The sequence below is a fragment of the Mytilus galloprovincialis genome, chromosome 1 (genome assembly GCF_965363235.1).
Source record: "Mytilus galloprovincialis chromosome 1, xbMytGall1.hap1.1, whole genome shotgun sequence".
NCBI classification, from domain to species: domain Eukaryota; kingdom Metazoa; phylum Mollusca; class Bivalvia; order Mytilida; family Mytilidae; genus Mytilus; species Mytilus galloprovincialis.
In genome coordinates, this window is record NC_134838.1 from 14,486,748 (window position 1) to 14,510,522 (window position 23,775).

Genomic DNA, 23,775 nt, shown 5'->3' on the forward strand with positions numbered 1-23,775 from the left:
CATACCGTTTCTGGGCTAAGCAAATGTTCCTGTCATAATGTTGAGGGGGTTTGGAGGGGTCCTGATCCCGAAATCCCGATGTCCAGAATTAAAAAAAAAAAAATCCCGACAACCCGAAATTCGAAAAAAGAAATAGCAGATCCCAAAAGGGTCAATATCTAAATCCCGAGCTTAAAAATACCCGATCCTGGCGTCCCGAAAAAAAGTTCATACCCCCTCCCACCCCACCCCCAATGTTCTTGAAGTGATGTACATATTGGTATCAAAAAAGTTTCTGTAAAACAAAAGAAAGTAATAATCGTAAAATTTTTATGAGAATGCATGTACTTTTTTATTTGAAACAATTTATTAAAACAAAACAAAATGATAACAAAATTATTTGTATATAGTGTCAACTTCCTGAGTATTTGTCACTTACAAATCAAGTTTATGCCGTTTTCTTTTCAACAGCACCGTTCGTCATACGAGTTTTGTTTGACTCTTCAAAGTTCCAATCGACGGGCACGATCATTTGTTGCGTTTTTTTGTATGTCCAGTATGGTGTCATGACGAACGTGACCAACGTCAGCTGAGTATAGAGCATAATAAACAATGCCAGTGGCATTGCCTCCCATATTCTGTCCCAATGTTTAAATGTTATATACCACAGAAAGCATTCAACCACCGACCGTAAATGGAAAGTGTGAACCAATAGGAACTGATTTGCTTTCCATAACAAAGTGTCTGCCTTTCCAACTTTTAACACTGTCCAGCATATTGCAGAAAATGGCGTGCTCATTTCTAATATAAGTCCCTTTGTTCCGAAGCAGTGACTACTTTCAACGATCATCAAAACACTGTATCCAACCAGAGAAAGCCAATGGTGCAGGTTTAACAGAAAACTGAACTTCCGGTATATTATGTCCGAAATAATAATTGCGGAGCATTCGAAAATAAAAAATCCTACCGTAACTGTCAAGGCAAAATAACTTGTCGGAGTTGTAGCGAAAACAACATCTTTCTCCAACTCTTCGTCCACAAATATAGCCCAGATTCCAACGATAGTACAGAAAATACCATATATTGCACGGACAACAGCTAGATTCCAAAAGACTTTTTCCTTTTTAGTAAGATTGTTATAAGTACGTGTACCACTTCCAAATATGTGAGAAAAAATGTAAAGAAGTGAGTAGAAAATGAACGATGAAAATATGAAAGTTAGTTTAACAGACGTCTTTCTGTAGTCCGCCTCTGCTAAATAAGGATGTATATACTCCACCAAACCCATGGCTGACGTAATATCTGAAATTAATTAAAAATAGCTTGCTTAAAATTATGTACAAAATTCTCCGAAGTTTGGATATTTTTTTTAAGCCTTCCTGTATTCATTTAAGATGTTGGATGACTGCCAAGTTCATGTCTGTAGACATGATGTAGCAATTGCTGTATACATATAAGTTTAGCGTGATCGACCGCTTGATATTGCATTGTGTCCTTTAACATGTCGCTTATCTGTAAAGTTGTGTTGTTTGTTTCCTGTCTCATTCAATTATACTCTTATCTTCCCTCCATAAGAATGTATGTAGAGAATACATTACTCTCAATAAATAAACACAAACACATAAAACAAACCTTAAGAACGAATAAGTATCTATTTCATATCGTAACACAATTTGAGAGAGACCAATATACAATGACGTATTCCACTATAACATAGTTGATACAAGCACATGTACCTTACAGACACTTAATAACAACATGTACCTTACAGACACTTAATAACAACATGTACCCTACAGACACTAAATAACAACATGCACAACTATCATAATACATGTATGTCAATCAATATGTGACACAATAATAAAATAGATTTATGTTTATGTATACTGCAGAAATTAATTACAATGTTATTCTATAAATCTTTATTCTCAATAAACCATATACATAGTTATAGAGAAGACAATACTGTACAATGTTTACAACAAGACAGAACAAACAAACAGTTTCTAAGACAATATATGAAGTCCATTTTAGCCAGGAGCACCTGTGTTAATAATCTAGATGAATTAGCATGGTTTAATCAATTCTGAATTGTTTTTTGAAGATATAATCTGCGTGTATTTGACAAAATTTGCATTTTTTAAATTACAATGTGACATACAATGTTTCCTGTTTTCTTCAAAGTCTAAATTTACATTCTAATATATAATGCAATTCATCGCCAATATCATTCTTGTTCCATAGAAGACAAAGTCTTTTGTTTCTTACCATACTATTCCATCTACCCTGTTCAAAAGGGAGCTTGTGATTTGTGTCCGGTCAGAATGGGAACGTTAAATACGATGCCTCATGACGTGAAGAGAGGCGGGCTGTTGCAAGGCAACATTTCTGTCCCTGTCCATTATACCCTCATTTCTCTCATTGCTCTCGTCCTGAACATGCAGGCAATATTTACCACTGGACGTTTGAGGGTTAAGCAACCAATAATCAATCAATGATCAATCTCATCAGGTTTTAATCGAATCTAATTTAAATTAATAACTGTATCCGTTTACTTGTTTACAGTTTGTTCCCAAGAACTTCAAAATAACCTTCTTTTCCAAAATAATCGTTAAAGAGTTTGTAATTTGGTGCTTTTAGCGAGTTATCAAGTAAAGAATGCCGGACTTGTACAAACTTATATTTAAGTCTGAGCAAGGAGGTTATCTCATATAACCTCCTTGGTTTGAATTTGATGAATGAAACTAACAATTTGCAATTTATAAAAGATTGCGTTTCCCACACATTTTGGATACCACAATCGTTTAGAATAGTCTTTATTCTGTTTAGTAATAATACATTATGTTGCTGAAAACATGGTCTAAGTCCAATGAAAGGTAATTCGTGTAATGTGTTTTCGAAAATTCATTTGACTTGTTTTTTTGTGCTGAAACTTTACTTGTGCATTGTATTTGCGAGTCTTTATTTCACTTTGTGTTTAACTGATATGTTTTCAATGTGTTTTCGGACGTTTAGTTATCTTGGTTTTTATTTTTTGGCTGAAATATTGTTCCTGCATTGTTTGCAAGAAGTTGTTTAAAACAAAAATATAAAAACAAAAGGTGTGGTATGATTGCCAATAAGAAAAGATACTAAGGGATATCTAAGTTAATAACTATAGGTCACCGTACGACCATCAACAATGAATAAAACCCATACCGCCTAGTCAGATATAAAAGGCCCCAAAATGATAAAAGTAAAACGAGAAAATAAACGGCCTAATGAATGTGGAGGCACCCAACAATCCCCTAACCGGGAACAGTGGTGTAACAGCACAATATATAAACAAACTATAAAAATCTGATGGAAAGAGCTAAACTCATCGAAGGAAAGGTATGAAATGGCTAAACTCATTACAAAGACTTTTCTGTAATTCATCAAAATCAAAGCCTGTGCCATTCTAGTCTAAATATATTTTCTATAACTCATGAAATCACCTATTTATTTCACGATTTTACATTTGTACTAGCATTTTTCCTCTAACCTACATGTAATAATCATGACATTGTCTACACAGGAAGCGTACAAGTAAAGCAATCATGTTAAAACAACTAATAGAAGATAATACAATGACATTAATAAAGTAATTTTTAAAAATAACAAAAGATAAAAGGTAAGGAAAATGCAGAAATTAAGATAATAAATAATATTTCTAAAATGGTTAAATGAATTTTGTTTGTGAAATCAAAGACTTACTGTGTTTGACGTTTCGCAGAATTTTTGAATCATTTACTTGTTGGTATTTTGATCACAAGGGCTGGGATGAAGATCATGTGACAACTAAATACCTTTGAACCTGGAATTATCGAATGGCTATTTTAATCATCCCGTAATTCGTGATTAAATTCTGATAACAGCAGATATTCTTTTTATTCGCAGGGCCGTAACTACCTATGAGGCAGGGGCCTCCCCTGAATTTTCTTCACCAATTTTTTTTTAAGTAATAAAATAAGATATTGACAATATGTACACGAAAAAAAATGAATTTATATTATAAACAACACAAGTTTACAGTTTTAACAGTGTTATCATGATACGTGGTATGTCTGTCGTTTTTCAGATTTTTGATCGAAAGTGAACCGTTTCAGTTACTTTTTTTTGTTTTTTCGTGTGGCCGTCCGTCTGTTATTCAGTATTGTGGGGGTCAGTATTCGTACGAGAACACATATGAAACTTTGCTTTCGATAATTTTGAATAAAAACTTACCTATTCACATTTCTTTGGGGGGCTCATTTAAACAGAGGAAGTTCCTTTTGTATTGTGAATCTTTTAAGATATCGGAAATACGTTACCGGCTGAATCAGCTGTTGGATCGTTTTTTAAAGTCTCCCGATCGTATGAGAACATAATTTATGATCAATGCCTTAGTAGGTAAACACTCCCATTCGTTGTAGCAGGGACTTTCTATACTAAGTATATACTAGACTAGTATAGAAGTCCCTGGTTGTAGTTATATACATGTCTGTTCAGCTTTCAACAATATTGAAATCCAGTCAAGATCCTCGATAAAAAAAAAATTATCTTGCGTTCTATTATCTTGCTTTATATGTTTTTTGAACTTACCAGTTTCTAAAAAAATATCTTTAAATACAGATAATAATTGTTTGCATGAAAATTGCTCCAAGGATCAAGCAAAACTGATCTTTCTTAAAGTAAGGAAATCGAAGGAAGACGGGTAATTTTTAGCCAAATCATTTGAGAAAAACTGAATCCGCGGTCACAATATATTTCATGTTAACAATTATAGGTCAAAAGTACGGCCTTCACGACGGAGCCTTGGCTCACCCGAATAGCAATCTCAGCTTGTTTTTGCATAAGTTTGAGTTGCTTCCAGGTTCAAGCAATACTGATGTTTCTTAAAGTAAGGAAATCGAAGGGAAACGGGTAATTTTTAGCCAATGACTGAGGGGAAAAAATCGGCGGGGGCTGCGCCCAACCCCCTATATTGGAGGCCTCATTCGGCGGCCCCCATACCCCTGCCTCCCCTGAATTCGAACCCTAGTTACGGCCCTGATTCGTTATCATAAGGACGATCGATAAAAAATGGGATTGTTATCATTAGTTTAAAACATGTTTGTTTCAATATTGAAAATTTTATATTGCAGATAAAATTATTGTTATGCGTGAATTTTATGTTGAACTATCTGATTCTTATTTCTCATGGCAATTAGTTGTCGTTACCTGCTAAAATTCTATCATAATAAAATTGAGAATGGAAATGGGGAATGTGCCAAAGAGACAACAACCCGACCATAGAAAAAAATAACAGCAGAAGGTCACCAACAGGTCTTCAATGTAGCGAGAAATTCCCGCACCCGGAGGCGTCCTTCAGCTGGCCCCTAAACAAATATATACTAGTTTACCTTCTGAAAATCCTGAATCCTACACTATGTTTTATGTTCCCCATAACTTTTTTTTTTCTTCATTAAAGACTCTTTGAATTTTATTTTTTACCCACATACTGTTATATTTTACCCACATGCTGTTGTTTTTTACCCACATGCTGTTATTTTTTTCCCTTTTATCTATAGCTATTATATCTGTGAATATAATGCTTTCGTCACCGGGGAAAATGGATGACTTTAAGGGTTTAGTAAGAAGAGTCTGATGACTGATGGTGATATTGTTCACTGTCAAGGATTATACTATTTTTAGAACTTGAAGAATAAAGACCAATAAAGTAAAATGTCAATCAATGTACAAACTGAGAATTAAATTGCATATCAAATCATGCTGATTTAAATCCTTGGTATAATTCACATTTCAGGGATTTTTTTGAACACATTTTCAACTACCATGATGTCGAAAGACATTCAAAGAATTACGACACAATCAGCGACTACTTTTGTCTAGTCATAATGTCACATCATGCTATTTTACTCGCTTTGACACTACGTTCTGTCGTTCAAATATCATGCAAAACCATAACTTTTTATCACAATCAAAAGCACAATCTGGAAACATACAATTCCTACCTTTTCTTTGTACGTTGTGGTACCTAATGTCTATAACGCATTTTTTTTTTTTTTTTAAATAATTCCCAAATTGTAAGAAATTCTTTACTTCACTGAAACTAACCCAAAAATTAAATGCAGAAAAATGAAGTCATGCAGTAAAAATGAACACATTCTATGCTTGTTACAGAATGATAATCCCGGATTTCCTCGCTAACGCTCGTATACTTAATCAGGAAGAAAGGGATTAATATCATTCTCTTACACATACTTTGAATTCCAGTGACAAGTGACCATTTACCTTTTTCACATAATAGCATGTTTTTAAATATCATAATCAGAAAAGTAATTTATCTTCCAGCTCTAAAAACAGTATAATATTTGACAGTGAACATTATCAATTAAATTGAGAGTTGTTTGTTAAGTTTATTCTGGTCTACTAATATTTAATTTTGTTGATAATTTTATGAAGAGGATTGGACTCAGAACCTCAAGTTCATGACTTCAGTCCACTGAACACAGTACATCGGGAATAAAAAATCTCCCATGCTGAATTATTGAACTATTCGTTTCAGATTTCCAGTCTCAAGAGTTAGTTTGCATCAGTTTCATATTCAGAGTTCCAGACAGCCGACTCAGTCGATCACTGTCAGGTGAATCTTATCGTTTCAGTAACAAGAGAATAACGAGTAAACAAAGACTCACAAAACCAAAGGACATTTACATCAACAGTAATAAATAATAAATAAGAAACAACACGAACTCCACTAAAAACCGGGAGTGAAATCAGGTGCTCCGGAAGGGTAAGCATTTCCTGCAACGTATACGGCACCCGTCGTGTTATTTCTTTGTACAGTTCGATAATGATGGAAGGTTATTATGACTGAGGAAGAATATCAGATGTGATTTCCGACATACTTTTGTAAAACTCATAATGGGAAATCAGCTCATGATGGCGACCGTAAAATTTCTTGAGTGACCTTGATTTGATTGATTCATAGCCCTGTCTTAGCAACTTTTGAGAAAGCAGTATTCATCGTCCAAGAGGCCATTCAGTAAGGCTTTTGTTGCACAACCTAACAAATTGCCAATTTCCCCCGTGACCAAATAAATGAATAACAGAATTGTAATTGCCTTTTAAAATGTGCAGTATCTCCTATTGTTTTTGTTTGTTTGTTCGTTTAAGTTGCTAAATGGAAATAATAAGAAATGATTGTTTATACTCACACGTACTGAAAACACTTGCTACATGTGTGAAATCACACCGTACTACCTGACAATAATGCGTTTATCAGGATTTTATGTTATCTCCTTAAATTGAAAATCTACATTCTAATATTCTAATAATACAACAGTCTGATTGTAAACATGGTTATCATTTGTTCGGGACTAATCTATTGGTTATTTAGTCCAAAAAAGGTGCATGTGTACCTTAAACGATAACCTATTTACAAATAACAAAGAATATCAAATACCGGTATCAAAATTTGTTTTGACATTACATTTGAAAACTAAGAACGTCTTGAATAATGAAAAAATTATATACAAACAAACATCAAATCATTTTGAGAACGTCTGATAATTAGAGAAAGGAAATATTGATGATAAAAAAAAACCAAAAAAAGAACATTGTCATCATTTTAAAAATGTAGATTTTGTGCTTTTGTCATCTGAAACCTATTTCACAGTGATAGTGGAGTAAAACATTAAGTCGAATTAGTTGTATTTCTGGTCTGACCTTTTGAACCTATATAAACAATTATCTTGTGTTTATCAGTGATAAATATATTTCGTCTGGGTAAATAAGACAACTATTTAACTTGCTTACTCATCTTCAAATATTACATAATGGATAAAAATAGAATCATCGTTCTTTCTTTCTTGAAGAACCTACATTTACAGGTTGTTTCTGCAACACGCTCGCTTTCTGTTCTCTTACTTCCGCAGTGTTGATTTTTTTTAGTAATTGTTATATAACTGTATATATATATATTAGATATATACTTGCATATATAAAATTTGAGCATAAAAAAGTGAAATGAGTAAAAAAATAAATAACTTTACCATAGAGCGGAAAACAGACAAGGCAACCAATAAGTCTTCAACTCAGAGAATAAATCCCACACCCGGGAGCGGCCTTTAGCTGGCCCCTAAACAAAAATGAATAATAGTTCAGTAGAAATGGACGTCACACTGAACTCAAAAACATATAAATGAACCAAAATTAAAAACAAGATTAACCAAGGCTATATATGTCATATATAAAGGTTCCTAACTTGAGACAAATGCATAACTGCAGCGGGGTTAAACATGTTTTTTGAGATTTCAACCCTCCCCTTATACATCTAGCGAATAGGGATCAAACCAACACACAGCAATACGCACAGTTTTAAAGTAGTCCGATTAACACGTTCTCATCTAAAATTAGAAATTCTCATATGCCACTTAACTTATTTTTGTGTGAAAAGGCTACAACATTTGTGATTATTGATATATTTCGCGTTAAAAACTCACTGTATAGCATTAATGATATTTGTTTGTCATCTTTTGGCAAGATTTGTGATCTTTCTTTGTAAATGCGAACCAAAATTTCATTATTTTATCATAAACCTTTTTCATAGGATGCTAGAATGAACTTTTTTAACACCAAGGAAATAGTTCAAGTAAATAAACCCTAAAAAGATACTCATTCTGCATTTTTGTTATACTTTTATGTCATTTTTGAAATATATACATAACATAGCATTTACCCATCTTTATTTCAGATGTTTCAATGAAAAGTATGCTAAACTAAGTCTTTTTTCTCTTACTTGTATTTGTCAGGTCTGTATGCCTGCATACCACCCTGGTGTATGCTAAAACCTCACTGTATGCATATACAAGTATTTTTCAGGTCTGTATACTAGCATACCGACCTGGTTAATGCTAAACTCTCACTCTATGCATATACTAGCATTTTACAGGTCTGTATGCTAGCATACCGACCTGGTTAATGTTAAACTCTCACTCTATGCACATCCTAGTATTTGTCAGGTCTGTATGCTAGCATACCGACCTGGTGTATGTTTAACTCTCACTCTATGCATATACTAGTATTTTGCAGGTTTGTATGCTAGCATACCGACCTGGTTAATGCTTATTTCTCACTCAATGCATATACTAGCATTTTTCAGGTCTGTATGCTAGCATACCGACCTGGTGTATGTTAAACTCTCACTCTATGCATATATACTAGTATTTGTCAGGTCTGTATGCTAGCATACCGACCTGGTGTATGTTAAACTCTCACTTTCTGCGTATATAAGTATGTGTCAGGTCTGTATTCCTGCATACAAATCTGGTGTATTTAGAACCTTATATATATTTTTTTTGGTATACTTAAGGTCTGTATGCCTGTATACGAACATGTGATATGTAAACCGATTTTTTTATAACTTTGGCTTTTTTTTCTGCTAGGTACTTGTCGAGGTACTTGTTTGCCTGCATGGATTCTAAAATTTTATTCTGGATTGTATTGGCAAGTCTGTATGCCTGGATGCTAAGTATTTTCTGAGTAGTAACATTTCTTATTACCTGTTTATGTTTGCATACCTCCCTTAGAAAATAAGGAGATGTGTATGATTGTGAAATGAAAAGGTCGAATTCCATGGATGTAAGGAATTACTTATGTATAGCCTTCAACTTCATTTGGATTTGAATTTCAAAGAAAGCTCTTTTAAAATTCTTAACTGCAACAGTCGGGGGTTTATTCTCGTATACCAACCCTCTTTTCAATAAACCCTTGTAAAACAATGGAATTCATGAGTTTGATTGTCGGCATAACAACATATAATCCTATACCCATTGGAACATAAAAGTTTGCATATTTGTTTGACATTTTCAGTTCACGTTATTCTTGCATACAACACTGGTATACGGGGAAAATTTATTTTATTTTTCTTGCATGGATACCAATCTATGTTTTATTGAATTGCAGTCTTACATACATTCTAGTATTGTCAAACCAAGCTGGTGTTCAGTAAGCTTGTGTTATTGTGTATGGTTTGCCCCCAGTCTTAAATGTCTGCATATTTGGTGGCACAGTTTATTAGATATTAAGCAAGCTGAATGGTTTGCATTCTAACCAGCCTTTATATTGTATTCATATTTTGAATTGCAAAACTATCATTTTTCATCATTCTCAAAGTTATAGACTGCAAGAGGGGCGAAAGATACCAGAGGAACAGTCAAACTCATAAATCGAAAATAAACTGACAACACCATGACATGAAATATACAAATTAAAATACACAAAAAACAGCATAGAAAAACAAACAAAGTCTGAGCAAAACGAAACCCTAACCAAAAACTAGGGATTATCTCAGGTGCTCTAGAAGGGTAAGCAGATACTGCTCCACATGTCCAACAGTGGCACCGTCGGGTTGCTCATGTTTTTACAAACCCGATAACTAGCTTTACACAGTAAGTCAAATTCATGAAAAGGGAAGGGGATTGTAGTTATGACGTGAGAAACATATCCGATATCATCTGTGAAATGGTTGTTCCATAACGGTCAACCAACTATATATACTATGGTAACAATTATGTATTATACTGGAGTTGTAAAAACAAATCCTTCAACCAGGAAAGCCAAAGAATTGATGCCTTTTCTAGTGAAGCCATGCATACATTATTAGCAGGAACAGCAAAAAGACTGGTGTTGTTCATTGGTGTCATAGTTTTCTAGGAAGGCATTGGTTTAACCTATCCAGTCACTAAGAAGTGTTACAATTAAATTCATAAGCAACACATAAATAGTTACATGAAAGGTATAGCCAATGTTTGAAAAATGCTGAAACGAGAAATGGAAACTACATATTATATACATATATATATGCGAGTAAATATTTTACACTTCACAAATTTAACATTGATGTGGCGTGGTCAACTACATCAAAGATTTGATGGTCAATTATACTTAATTTGTTGAAGATCTTGCATCTTGATTATTAAATGTGACAGTTTGTACGGTACATGAGTTGCACAGTAGAAATGTAATAACATTTGGACGTTTATCAAACCAAGGTTTAATCTAATTTAAGGACAGCGGTTCATAGCACGATTTTGTAAGAAACTTTTTGTATTGATCACTTATATTGGTGTAGTAGCTTGAAGTAACAATTAAGTTGCGATATAGATTGTAATGAAGTAACATGTTGTTTTATAGAGTTGGAACTAAGTAACGTTTTGTATTGGAATTTATAACTGTGAACCTGGATTGTGAACCTTTTAAATATATCATATATACATGTACTTTTATATGATTAAACATGTGAACAGTCAGTATTTCCTTGTGTAAACGGGCAAGAAGGATTAGATCCCAGATACATATATCCAAAGTAATGACTGTCAAAAATACACAGAACAAAGACCCGTTTAGCGTTACATTTATATCACAATTACTGATTTTAAAGTTTATATGAACTAAGGGTTCTTTATAGTGGTTCTCTTGAAAAACAAATTGTCGCCATGCATGTGATTGATTGAAGATCAATGAAATATGTAATTTCCTTAGTAACATTCATATTTCCAATTTGAATACTCTTGAAATGTGCTGTTCTAATCCTTTTGCAATAAATTTATGTATAATTTGTTTGAATTACATCTTTTCTAAAAAAAAAACAACTAAAAAGCTAAACAAAAGACGGTCAAAGCTACGTTTTCTTTTTCATTGTATACATGCTAGTAGTCAGCTATTAAAATTGTAACTAACACGTAATAATATGTAGATTTATAAAAAGTTTGCCAATGAAATCTCCTTGTTTTATTGGTCATTAACAATACAGGGATGAATCTTAGTGCTATTGTTGTAACATTAAGGGGCTTTATCACAACTATTAGTGAAATAAAGTATCTGAAGTATCTTAAAACAAGAATGTGTCCATAGTTAATAGTACACAGATGCCCCACTCGCACTATCATATACTATGTTCAGTGGACCATGAAATTGGGGTCAAAACTTTAATTTGGAATTAAAATTAGAAAGATCATATCATAGGGAACATGTGTACTAAGTTTCAAGTTGATGTAACTTTGACTTCATCAAAAACTACCTTGACCAAAAACTTTAACCTGAACTTTGCACTATCATTTTCTATGTTCAGTGAACCATGAAATTGGGGTCAAAAATATAATTTGGCATTAAAATTAGAAAGATCATATCATGGGGAACATGTGTATCAAGTTTCAAGTTGATTGGACTTCAGCTTCATCAAAAACTACCTCGACCAAAAACTTTAACCTGAAGCGAACGGACGCACAGACGGACGGACGAACAAACGGAGGCACAGACCAGAAAACATAATGCCCCTCTACTATCGTAGGTGGGGCATAAAAAGATGTTCATAAATTACCCTGTTACAGTATTGATTTAAACAGTCTAGTGGCGGATTAAGATATTTTCATAAAGGGGGAGGGGGTTCCAGCCAAGGTTCAGTGATTCCTATATAATCAACCAAATGTTTCCCACAAAAAGTGGGCGGGGGGGTGGGGGGGTGGGGGGGTGGGGGGCAGGTACCCTTTGTATCCGCCTATGGGACCCAACATGAAAAATAAGAAATGATAATGTATAGCAAAACAATTTACGAAAAAGAAAAACGGAAAAATATGAACCAATGAAAACTTCAATAGTCAGGCTCCTGACTTGGGACAGGCATATAAAGACTATATAGTGTGGCCGGTTTTAACATGTGAGCGCTCAGCTTCCCCCTTTTTTTTTTTACCTGGGAAAGGGGGATGAGATAGGGAGGGCACTGCGTGACTTCTTTAGAGATGGACGCTTCAGTACTGTTTCCCTCAATAAATCAACTAAAGTTTTTCCACAAAGCACTGGCATAGCACCCCCTCAGATTCCACCTCTTGTATGTGTACGTACTACATGTTCAAGCCGACCTCCAAAAAAGAGGGTGTTAATGAAATCGTGAAAAATGTACAAAAACAGCTAGGTTTACGTACCATAAATACATCCGACATTCTGTTTTGCTTCTGGTTTATTCAAATCAAGATAATAGAGCGTATTTTTGTCCATTTTCTTCTCCGTGAGGGGAACTCCTTCATGAGGGTTTGGATGGGGTTAAATGATTAGAGAATAATGCCCTTAAAACATGAAGATTAGAGAATAACGGGCAAAAAAAATAAAGATTAGAGAAATGCCTGGTCTAAAAATATAATGAATATTGAATAATTAATAAAAGAAAACGCTAAAAATTAAGTGTTTACAGAATTTTCCTTCTTAACATTTAAAGAAAATTATCATGGTAAAAACATAAAAGTGAAAACAAACTTGGTAAACCTTTTTTGGTTTCGTGATAACAGACTGATGAGTCTTTTGTAGACGAAACGCGCGTCTGGCGTATATACTAAATTTAGTCCTGGTATGTATGATGAGTTTAATAAAAGCTATTAATAACATGAATTATTTAAATAGATATTATAAAAACATATATGATCATCTATTGAGGATTTACATTTCATTTGGCATTGAACAGCATATTATAAATTATAAACCTGACAGACAAAATAATTATTGTTCGTGATCACTAATAAGCAGTGCCGAAGGAAAGATTTATTACTGAGAGGGGACACAATGTAAATTGAAATATAAATAAATTCAAGGATTATTGCATGTATTTCTACGGGCCTGTCAAGTAGGCTAAGATCAAACAATGCTAGGTCAGGTCGTGTTAAAAGGGCCACTGTTAGATTAGACTTGTAAGAGACGTGTAAGGACATTTTATTGTTGTATAATTGTTCATATATGTTAACTCAAAAAAGGCACAATGAAACTGTATTGTCATTTGGGAGCCTTTTATAGCTGACTATGCGGTATTGGCTTCGCTCATTGTTGAATGCCGTACAGTGACCCAAAGTTATTGATTTCTGTGTCATTTGGTCTCTTTTAAAGAGTTGTCTCATTGGCAATTACACCACATCTTCTTTTTTTATATGAAGTCAAAATCACTGGAAAGAACTGATGAGAACTTGGACTTGTTACTTCAAGGAACTAGCACTTAAATCATGCAGAACAATACACATCAACACGTCATTGTTGAGAAACAAATGAAAACCTTGCTTTTGTTTGGAAATCACCGTTCTCATTCATTTAAAAGAATGTTTTTTACTCCTTTTTTTTTTTTAGAGATTAAAGAAAACTGGGGAAAAAAATCACTTTTAAAGAATAGACTTATTTTTTGAAGATTAGAGAAAAAAGGGGTGAAAATTAAATGTTTACAGAATAACAGACCCCCCCATCCAGACCCTCCTTCATTGATCTTTCAAATTGTTTACATTTATAAATGACGTCATCTAGATGGAGTGCGTGACTCCGCAGATAAATAGTCCTTTTTCTTTGACTTTTTAGTAATTACCAATACCAAGTATAAACAAAACAGGTTGTTTTGTAATCAATTGCTATTATTTTAATTAAGTGTACTGGTAAAGTAACTTGTGTAAGTCAAGGCTATCCGTCTATATCCCTCCGCCTTACGTCATGCAGAAGGTCCCTGACGTCATATAAATTTTTGTCAACAACTTCGAACCTTGTACAAATTATGATCGCCTCATTTTTCCGTAATTTTAATTTGCAAACAAAACAGATAACTGTCAGGTCAATAAAGCGATCATAGTTATGGAACTTGAGAATTGGTTTTCATTTATAGATTTACAACAGTGAACGCTTTACCGGTTTGCCTTGCAAATTAACGCTTTTCTGTTTACCAACGGGAGAAAATAAAAAGGTCAGTGGTAGGCTTTTAGTTTAAAAAAAAACTCGAAATCGGCAATAAAGTAAAACCACAACTAGGTGACGCAAAGGATTTTTTTGAATACCCAGGTTCGTATGCTATCATACAGACCTGTGAAATACAACATCTGATTCAATATTTGCTGTTCTGCATACACCAGGTGCGTATGCTAGCATACATACCTGAGAAATGCAATGTATTAATTAAATGTAGACATTAGCATACACCAGGTACGTATGCTAGCATACAGGCCTGAGAAATGCAATGTATTAAATGTAGACATTAGCATACACCAGGTACGTATGCTAGCATACAGGCCTGAGAAATGCAAGTTAATTTATTACAATTCAGTTCAGCATACACCAGGTGTTAAATATGCCAGATTCACGATTTCCAAGTGCTTGATAAAATAAAAATGTGTTTTTTCCTTTATTTTTCTCGTTTTTGCACAAGTTTGTCTTATGAGCAATAATTCGACTATTTGAGTACGAATTATGACAAATTACCGTTAGTGAGAATTTCTAATTTTAGATGAGAACGTGTTGATTCCAAAGCAAAATGACAATGATTAATATAGGTTTACAAACAGTTCCTGACATGTCAGCCCGATTCACAGGACCATTTAAGTATCGAAAGATTATGTTTTCATCATATGAAAATCAAGCATACTCCCTCCCTTTACAGTTTAGTATCATGACTTTGAGGTGTGCATGTTTGTCTGACAAGGTTCATGTGACCATGAACTCATTTTCATGAACCAATGTCAATGTTAAGTTTATGTGATACCTGTTGCAGAACCTTTATCATAACTTTTTTTACATGAACTTAAATTATGATCAGAAAAGCAGGATTGAGATTTCAGCGCTTTAATCTTGCTTGGGAAAATCTTTTTTTTAATTGTGAAATGTGATAATTTTTATGCATTTATATCGTTAAAAATGTCAAGATTTCCACATTATTTAATTTGAAGCATGGAAAAAAAAATATCATGATTTAAATTATTTAGTCAAATAAAGTTTGTGGACCTACACTTTGTATTCTGGAACCGCTATATAACAATACAAATCAAATGTGTTTTAAGAATTTAATGTAAGTAAAATCCCAATGGCTCTTATGATTCTAGGTTGATTGTTTCTTCTGACAGTTTTTTCATTTCCTCTTCAATAAATTCTACAATGAAAGAATGATGGACTACTTGTATAATCATTTCCTTATAATGCACAATGTATGTGTGTTGTAGTCGTCAATATCATACCAGTTTGGAATATGGTTGGTAAACGGGTTTAAACCCCAGTATGTGTGTGTCTCTTGAACTTAGCAAAGACCGAATTCTAAAACATATACAATGGTCTGAAGTGAGGATTCTTTATTTTTTGGTGGTCAATATTTCTGTAGTATTAGGTTGTTATTCTCTGCTCTGTAAATACCAACAAGACTGTCATTTTATAGACAATAGTTGAAATAATGGCCTTTTGAAAAGGGTTTTTATTCGAAAGCGCCGATACTTTTGATTATCGATACTTTGCAGTCTAAAACTATTTTTTAGAAGTGTTCGATATTATAAATAACGTCGTCATGGATACCAGAATTATAAAAAATGGCAGGCGTTTCGTATCAAAAATGTCTCATCAGTGGCGTTCGAATAAAACAAGTAAAAAAAGGCCAAATAAAGTACGAAGTTGAAGACCAATCGAGGACACACAGTTCTGAAATGGTTTACCAAATACAAATAAAGTAATCTATTCCTGGGGTCGAAAATCTTTAGTATTTCAAAAAAATGATGTTTTGTAAAATGCAATCAACGATTCCAGGGTTCACGACTTTTTTTTTTTTTTTTTTTTTTTTTTTTTTTTTACGATAACCTTATTCAAGTACAGCCGTAAAGAACAGAAAGATGGACGGAAAAGTCTTTCGTGGTCTTGGTAACTACTAGAAGAGATGAGGCAAACATTATAATAATAATCCTTGTTTTTTCTGTTTAACAAATATAAAGCAAAATATTTCAAACTCTTTAGTTGCACTTGAAAAAGATTCATATATAGACCTTATAAAAACTAGATGATACTTTATGGATAAAGATTACTCCTATACAAAAAAGATGTGGTATAATTGTCAATACATAGTTTTCTTTTCATCAGAATTACAAATTTCGGATTTTACCTCCACATTCTCACGAGACTGCATGCGTACACATCACATCAGTCAAAGCGATTCATATTACTTAATTCAAAGACACGTTGAAATGCTTGATGGGAAAAATCCAGAGTATATTTCTACTGATATCAATTTTACATACCGTTTACTTCTTGAGAAGTAAGAGATGCTTTGCCATCTTCTTTTTCAATGTTTTCGACTTTCTGTCCTGTCTTCTTCATACAACAACAGCAAATTGCAGCAAAACACCTTCGAAACTATAAATATAAAATAACAACCAGTGAGGTAGCCATATATTGTGGGTTTTTTTATTTCTAATTTTTGACTCATTTATGTGTTTAGTGTGTCGTCAATTCCGATGAACAAGTATATATTTTTGTTAAGGTCCAGTTGAAACCCTCCTCTAGTTCTCAACTGTATCTACATTTTGGCTCGTTTATATGTTTCGGGTTTTAGTGCTGCGTTAATTTCGATGAACTTATATAGATAATTGTTTAGGAGCCAGTTGAAGCCCGTCTCTGGTTCTAATTTCTATAAATGGAAGTGGATGTTCACCAAGATTAAATGTTACACATGACATTGGTAAAATCTCTTTGTTCTTACTGTGCTATAATCTGGATAATGCACAGCAAAGGTGTGTATTAACTACCTCAGATATACTGCACAGTTCAAATCTATTTTTACCTTTAGGGGCGATTCCTTGATTTTGAAAGGGGCGTTATTCTATAAAAAAAAAATATATCACCGAGTGTAGCGAGACTAAAAACAATTTGACGACTTTAAGGCAAAACACGATACTTTGTCCAATCCTATGGTTAACGACATGTTCGTCCCCACCCCCGAATCCGCCATCTGCCTTAAAATTACGACAAAATTGAACTTTGTACAAACATCGTAGTTTCAAAACAGGAAAAAAGAATGGTTTCTTATTCCTTTTTTTTCATCTCAGCTTAAAATGTTTTACTATATTTTGCGTACAACATAAATCTTAAATCAGTGTTTTAAAGTCAGAAAGATAGTTAAAACAATTTTTGGTAATTTCCGGCAAAAAAGAAATGTATCTAAGAATATCCGAATAAAAGAAATCTTATTTGGATTAGTTTTAGACTTAATTAATGGAATTTATAACGACTTTTTGAATATCTATTCCCCATATTTTTGGATCGAATTTAAAGGGGGTCATATTTAATTATGTTTTAAAACAGGGAGATTAGCTGGAGATCAATCAGACTTCATTTAGATGGACGTGTCTTAAAAATTAATACAGTAGATACAAAGAAATTTGGGGGGAGGGGAGTAAAAGATTGGACAGAGAAACGTATTTTCTGTTTAATCAACATTTAAAATTTAGTATATTGACATCTTCCTCGGTTTATCTTTCTCTATTAAAGCATATCATTGATGGAAAGAAATTCAAATGCAATTAATCCAAACTCAAAAACCCTTTCAGTTATGATTTTTTTTTTCATACAACGATTTGAAAGTACTCAATTTGTCAAAGTCTTAATCGTCACTTATTAAATAAAAAATGGAAATAGATTTAACAGAAACATTAAAAAAAGTCTACCATTAAATCGCAATTTTACAATAAGTCTAAACCCAAACAAACTGAGTTATCAATTTAAAACTTACCAATGAAATCGTATTTCCCCTTTCTTTACCCTACAATAAAATTTCCTGGGTACTGTGGATTGCGGAATATCGTCCACATCTTAAAAACGTTCACGCAAATTAATGACGTCATGTGTTAAAACAGTTATTGGCCAATCAAATCGGTATATAGAATTTAATTTGCACGAGCTCAGGGTGACCCTTTAACCCGAACTCCTACGTCGTTCGGGTTAATAAGGGTCACCTGAGCTGTGCAGATTAAATTCTATATACCGACTTGCTTTGTCAATAACTATAACATAGTATGAGGTGCAATAATGTATGATTTATGTTTATCTAATATGACAAATAAAGATTATTATTATTATATAAAGACAATCCAGAATATAATCGTAATACAAGATATTTTAAACATTTAGGCACAAGAATAAACACCATATTAAAAGTAACAAGTTAATTCATTACAAAATTTCCTTATAAAAAAAACCCGATACACGTACATTCATAATATCACCCCTAAGTTTGCAACATTGGTTAATTATATTTGTAAAAAGCAACACATATGATAAGCTTTTTCAATGTATTTTTTCGTTTTAAATCTTACTGAACAGCAGCTTTTTCCTTTCTCCTTTTTTGATTTGACCAATGCCTGAGTTTCTGTCTCCTCTAATGCCTTAGTGTCTCCATCATTGTAAGTTTTGCTCGTGCTTTCCTTGGGTAAAGTGTTCTCGTCTTCCATACTTGCTTTAACGTTTTACATTACTTGCGACTTCACCATAATTTGGCTCTTGAAACTGAATGAGCAATTTTGGTAACCAACCACGTGACTTTTTGTTACTATTTTTATGATGCCAAAAGTAGATATCTAATAAGTTTTTTAACGTTAGTATCTATCGAATCTCGTTTAAAAAAATACATATAAAAATCATCAAAAATATTTTTGGGAATTGAAATGTTTTGTTGAATACTTTTAGCGGAAAGTCACGTTTCTGCTGAATTCGATTTCCCCAAGAACGTTTATGACGTTAACGTTTTCAGTAAACAATTTGCACAACACATGAACATGGAACCAGAATACCGTATAGAACCTGAAAACTGTGAAAATGCTTTCGAAGTTCCAAATATCTTTCCCTGTAGAGGTGGATGTTGTGGACAGAAACCGGAAGAATATTGCTGTAATGAAAGTTTACAGCTAAATTTGGCAATTTTTTCCATGTGTTCAACGATTGTGTTTCTTTTGTTCGCTGTCTGGGCTTGGAAAAGATGTATATTGATTTGGTGTGGGGATAAAAAAGGTTTCACTTCACAGAATATTGATTTGGTTTCAAGAAGAGAATGTGGTAAGTTACTATAATAAATATAAGTACATAAACTTGCTTATGTATTTTTGAATTATGTTTTTTTTCATCTTTTTTTATTTCAAGATTCGCATGTTTCGTTGTTTTTCGCTTAATATTTTTGGCTAAAACTTTCTATCAAAAACGCATTCAGTGGGATTTATGCTGGTTTTTTTTTAGTCATGTTAAAAACCCATGCGTGCAAGAAGTAAAATAATAAAATTATCGAACTCCAAAGAATTCAAATCCGAAAGTCTCTTATCAAACGAGAGTCAAAAGCTCAAACACATCAAACGAATGGAAAACAATTGTCATAGTTCAAGCATTTCGTGATGTAGAAAATGGTTGATTGAACCTGGTTTTGTAGCTGACGAAACATATCACTTGTATGACAGTCGCACAAAATACCATTATGTTGACAACAATTTGGAAACAAAATTTACAAAACAATCAGACATAATAGGTAACAGTCCACACTGTGTTATAATCTTGGTTACTGTTAAAACAAACAAATATGTCAACAAACATTAACAAAACGGCATCTAGACAAAGCACATAATAAAAAATGAAAGACAAAAATACAAAAATAATTATCACAGCATAACACATTAGCGAGTAGCATAAGTACCGAGACACGCCAAAAGTATATTATACCAAAAATGAACTGACAAATGGAGGACACATGTAATTGAGATGATTAACAACGTCAGTACCCAGAGTTTGTACTTCAAAACCATCATGTAGGTATTATTTTTGAAGTTAGCACGGGATATTTATGAACAAGGTTTTGGTATCTTCCGATGGATTTTTTTAGGAACAAGACGAGTCGTTCTTTGACCTAACCCTGGTTCATCAACTTTTTAATTAGATACCGGTGACGTTTTATAAAATCAGGGTTGCAGCTGTCAGCTCTCTTGAATACCGAATGAGTTGTGGGATGTATATCCCTTCGGGTGGAAATTGATAATTTCAAAATTGATTTCGTCTCGTTTGTCACAGATGTTGGTACTGAGATGATCGCTTATGTCAAATTCGGTGTATAGGTCTGAAAATAGGGCAATATATTATTTAATTATATATCTCTGCTAGATTGAAAAAAAATGTAATCTTAATCAAAGAATTGTTTTTACTTCGTATGTGAATCTGAAATATACGGAAGCGTATTAGCGCCACACATTTTTTTTTTTTCTTCCTATGTTTGAGTTATAACGCAAACCTTTGCGTTACAACGCAAACCTTTGCGTTAAACGCAAACCTTTGCGATATAACGCAAACCTTTGCGTTATAACGCAAACATTTGTTTTATCTTATTTCTTATTTAAGATTCAAAGGAAACAGTAGTTATTAATGGAGGAGGCTGGATATAATAAAATTTATCACCTTTGTAGTAATTGCAAAGTAAACTGCTTGAATAATTAGATCATATCAATGACTAATAATGAGCAGAATAATATAAGAAGATGTGGTATGAGTGCCAATAAGAAAACTCTCCATCTAAGTCACTATTCGTAAAAGTAAACCATCATAGGCCGAATTACGGTCTTCAACACGGAGCATTGGTTCACACTAAACAACAAACTATAAAGGTCCCCAAAAACGATATCCAAGTTACTACTAGTATATATATTACAAAGAAAATTGAGTAAATTGAGGTTATACCTAAGAAAAAAATCAACCCTGCTAATATAGCTATAACCGAATATAAATATACTTCCAAAGTAAGCTCTCGTTTGAGAACTGTGTAAAGTAGGTTACATTCAAACAAGCTACCCTTTGGCAATAAATGTATAGAATGATGATGTTTTATTAATAAAATTATGTTCTCTCTATTCAAATTGCTACCCAAGCATCTTAAAAATACTTCAATATATTGAAATGAAAATTCAATGACTTTCTATCAAAGAATCTTGATCATATTCTGAGATTTAAAAAAAAATGTTTCCTTATTAATAATTCATTTTAAAGCAGAAAGATCATTTTGTCTATTTGACTTGGAGGTTTCACAATTGTATGACATTATTTTTGATCTTTCAATTTTAATATGACTATATACTATATCTATTTTCTTGTTAAATTATATACTTTTCTGATGCACAAATCAGTCTTAATTTATGTATAATTGCACTTCAATTATTCCATTATTCCTATGCATATTTATTATGGCCTTGTATGTATGTTTCTTTTTTTATCTACTAGTAAATCACATCCGAAATGAATGACAGACGGACATATATACAAAACTTAATGAATAATTGAAATAAAGATGTTTGCGTTATAACGCAAAGGTTTGCGTTGTATCGCAAATGTTTGCGTTATAACGCAAAGGTTTGCGTTATTACGCAAAGGTTTGCGTTGTAACGCAAACATAAGAAGAAAAATAAAAAAAAAATGTGTGTGGCGCTAATACGCTTCCGTAGAAATATAACTTGATGCTTTCCTTTTTTATTTTCCTAGGAACTGCAATACCATGCACTCACATTGGTTGTTCTAGTATAGTACCATCATCAGGTGTGCATTTTACCCGCACAAAGAGGACAACAAATGGGGCATCCAACAAAATGAATAAGAAACTGTATGACCAGACAAAGAACTTTACAGAATGTCCACCAAGCTATGACGAAGCAATAAGATTTCAATCAAACCAAATTTCTCAATAAACATATAACATATAAACATGCATTCGTTTAACTGATCTATTTTTTAGTTAGATGATGGCCTCTTATCAACCAGAGTCCAAATGAGAAGAAAAAAATAACTATGAGTCACCGTACGGCGGTAACAAGGTATTACGCCCACCCCGTATTATAGGGTTATTACATGAATATTCCCCAATATTAATGAAATAACCCTTTTATTGTATAGCAATATTATATTTGAAAGTAAAAATTAGTTTAAACTAAGATTTTGTCGTTGATGACGTCATGAATTTTGAAGATTTATTGCACAAGTGCAATATTCGAATTTATTGCACGCTAACTTTTGGTTACTTTCTTTGGGAAATATTATATTGCTATGCAATAAAGTCAGTTATTAACCGCACTGACATAACAAAATGTGATACAAATCAAGCGAGAAAACATACAGCTTAATTTTTGAAAGTCTGTTAGAAAATCTGGTGTTATTGTGCAGTTTTTCTGCCCCGAAAAGAAACGATACTTTCAGGCACATTATTTCTGCACATAAAATTATGTACATGCATCCAAAAAAACATCTTATAATAATGCCTCTGATAAATAAATAATGCAGTTTTTCACTTGTAGAAAATACATCCCGGCATATTAAAGACTCTCTGGACCAGAGAGAAGTTTCGCCACAAAATGGTAAAATTCTTACATGGTTTGAATATTCTTGGTTGTAATTGGTCTGGTAGACTTTTTGTCTGGTTTGCAGGTACTATATTGTCATAGTTATACCCACCATCATGTGACCATGTCGATTTTACTTTGATATCTTCAGATGCAATACCGTGTAATGAATGGAATCATTGAATACAGATAGTTGAAATTGAAAGAAAACAAAGAACAATCATGATTTTGTAAGGGTTCAGAAATTTTTCTCCGGGCATTTGCTTGAAAACATGAGGCTGTCAGACTGACAGGAAACCGAATCAGTTTCCATGCATGGAAATAATATTTGCAAATCTGGATACCTCAAACAGGATCAAGTAAAACTAGACAAATTGATGCCCATCATACTCCATTCTGAAGTAACTGTATTATAACAAAGCATGCCATAAATTACGTACGTATACTGCAAGGCAGTCGCTCGCTATACATTACCGAATTAATAACCGATATTTTTTTTTCCTCAGAAAGGTCAAGATCTTTGTTTTTCAAGTTTGTGAAGCCCAGTTTACACATCAAATACCGCAAGAATAGCATGATATTCTATATCATTAAAATAACGAACGGACAAATC

At 33.1% G+C, this 23,775-nt stretch overlaps 2 protein-coding genes and 1 long non-coding RNA gene across 5 annotated transcripts; 1 reads left to right on the forward strand and 2 right to left on the reverse strand.

Moving 5' to 3' along the window:
- Positions 1-306: 306 nt before the first annotated feature.
- LOC143066411 (protein CLN8-like) lies at positions 307-7,336 on the reverse strand. Of its 3 annotated transcripts, none has more exons than XM_076239351.1 (2): positions 7,203-7,336; positions 307-1,281 (listed from the first exon to the last, which is right to left on the reverse strand). In XM_076239351.1, exon 2 carries the CDS (start codon positions 1,265-1,267, stop codon positions 428-430), a length of 840 nt encoding a protein of 279 aa, XP_076095466.1. In that variant the 5' UTR covers positions 1,268-1,281; positions 7,203-7,336; the 3' UTR covers positions 307-427. The 3 variants fall into 3 exon arrangements, with proteins under 3 accessions (XP_076095466.1, XP_076095462.1, XP_076095472.1); XM_076239347.1 differs by lacking the exon at positions 7,203-7,336 and adding an exon at positions 3,718-3,831; XM_076239357.1 differs by lacking the exon at positions 7,203-7,336 and adding an exon at positions 1,612-1,711.
- Positions 7,337-15,830: 8,494 nt separating this feature from the next.
- Positions 15,831-19,337, reverse strand: LOC143066435 (uncharacterized). Its single transcript, XM_076239365.1, has 3 exons — positions 19,125-19,337; positions 17,052-17,166; positions 15,831-15,925 (listed from the first exon to the last, which is right to left on the reverse strand). The coding sequence occupies exons 1-3, from the start codon at positions 19,257-19,259 to the stop codon at positions 15,867-15,869; spliced, it is 309 nt and encodes a 102-aa protein (XP_076095480.1). The 5' UTR covers positions 19,260-19,337; the 3' UTR covers positions 15,831-15,866.
- A 194-nt stretch (positions 19,338-19,531) lies between these two features.
- On the forward strand, positions 19,532-22,530 carry LOC143066448 (uncharacterized). Its single transcript, XR_012975622.1, has 2 exons — positions 19,532-19,860; positions 22,312-22,530. It is a non-coding gene; the product is annotated as an uncharacterized LOC143066448 (long non-coding RNA).
- The last annotated feature ends 1,245 nt before the right edge of the window (positions 22,531-23,775 follow it).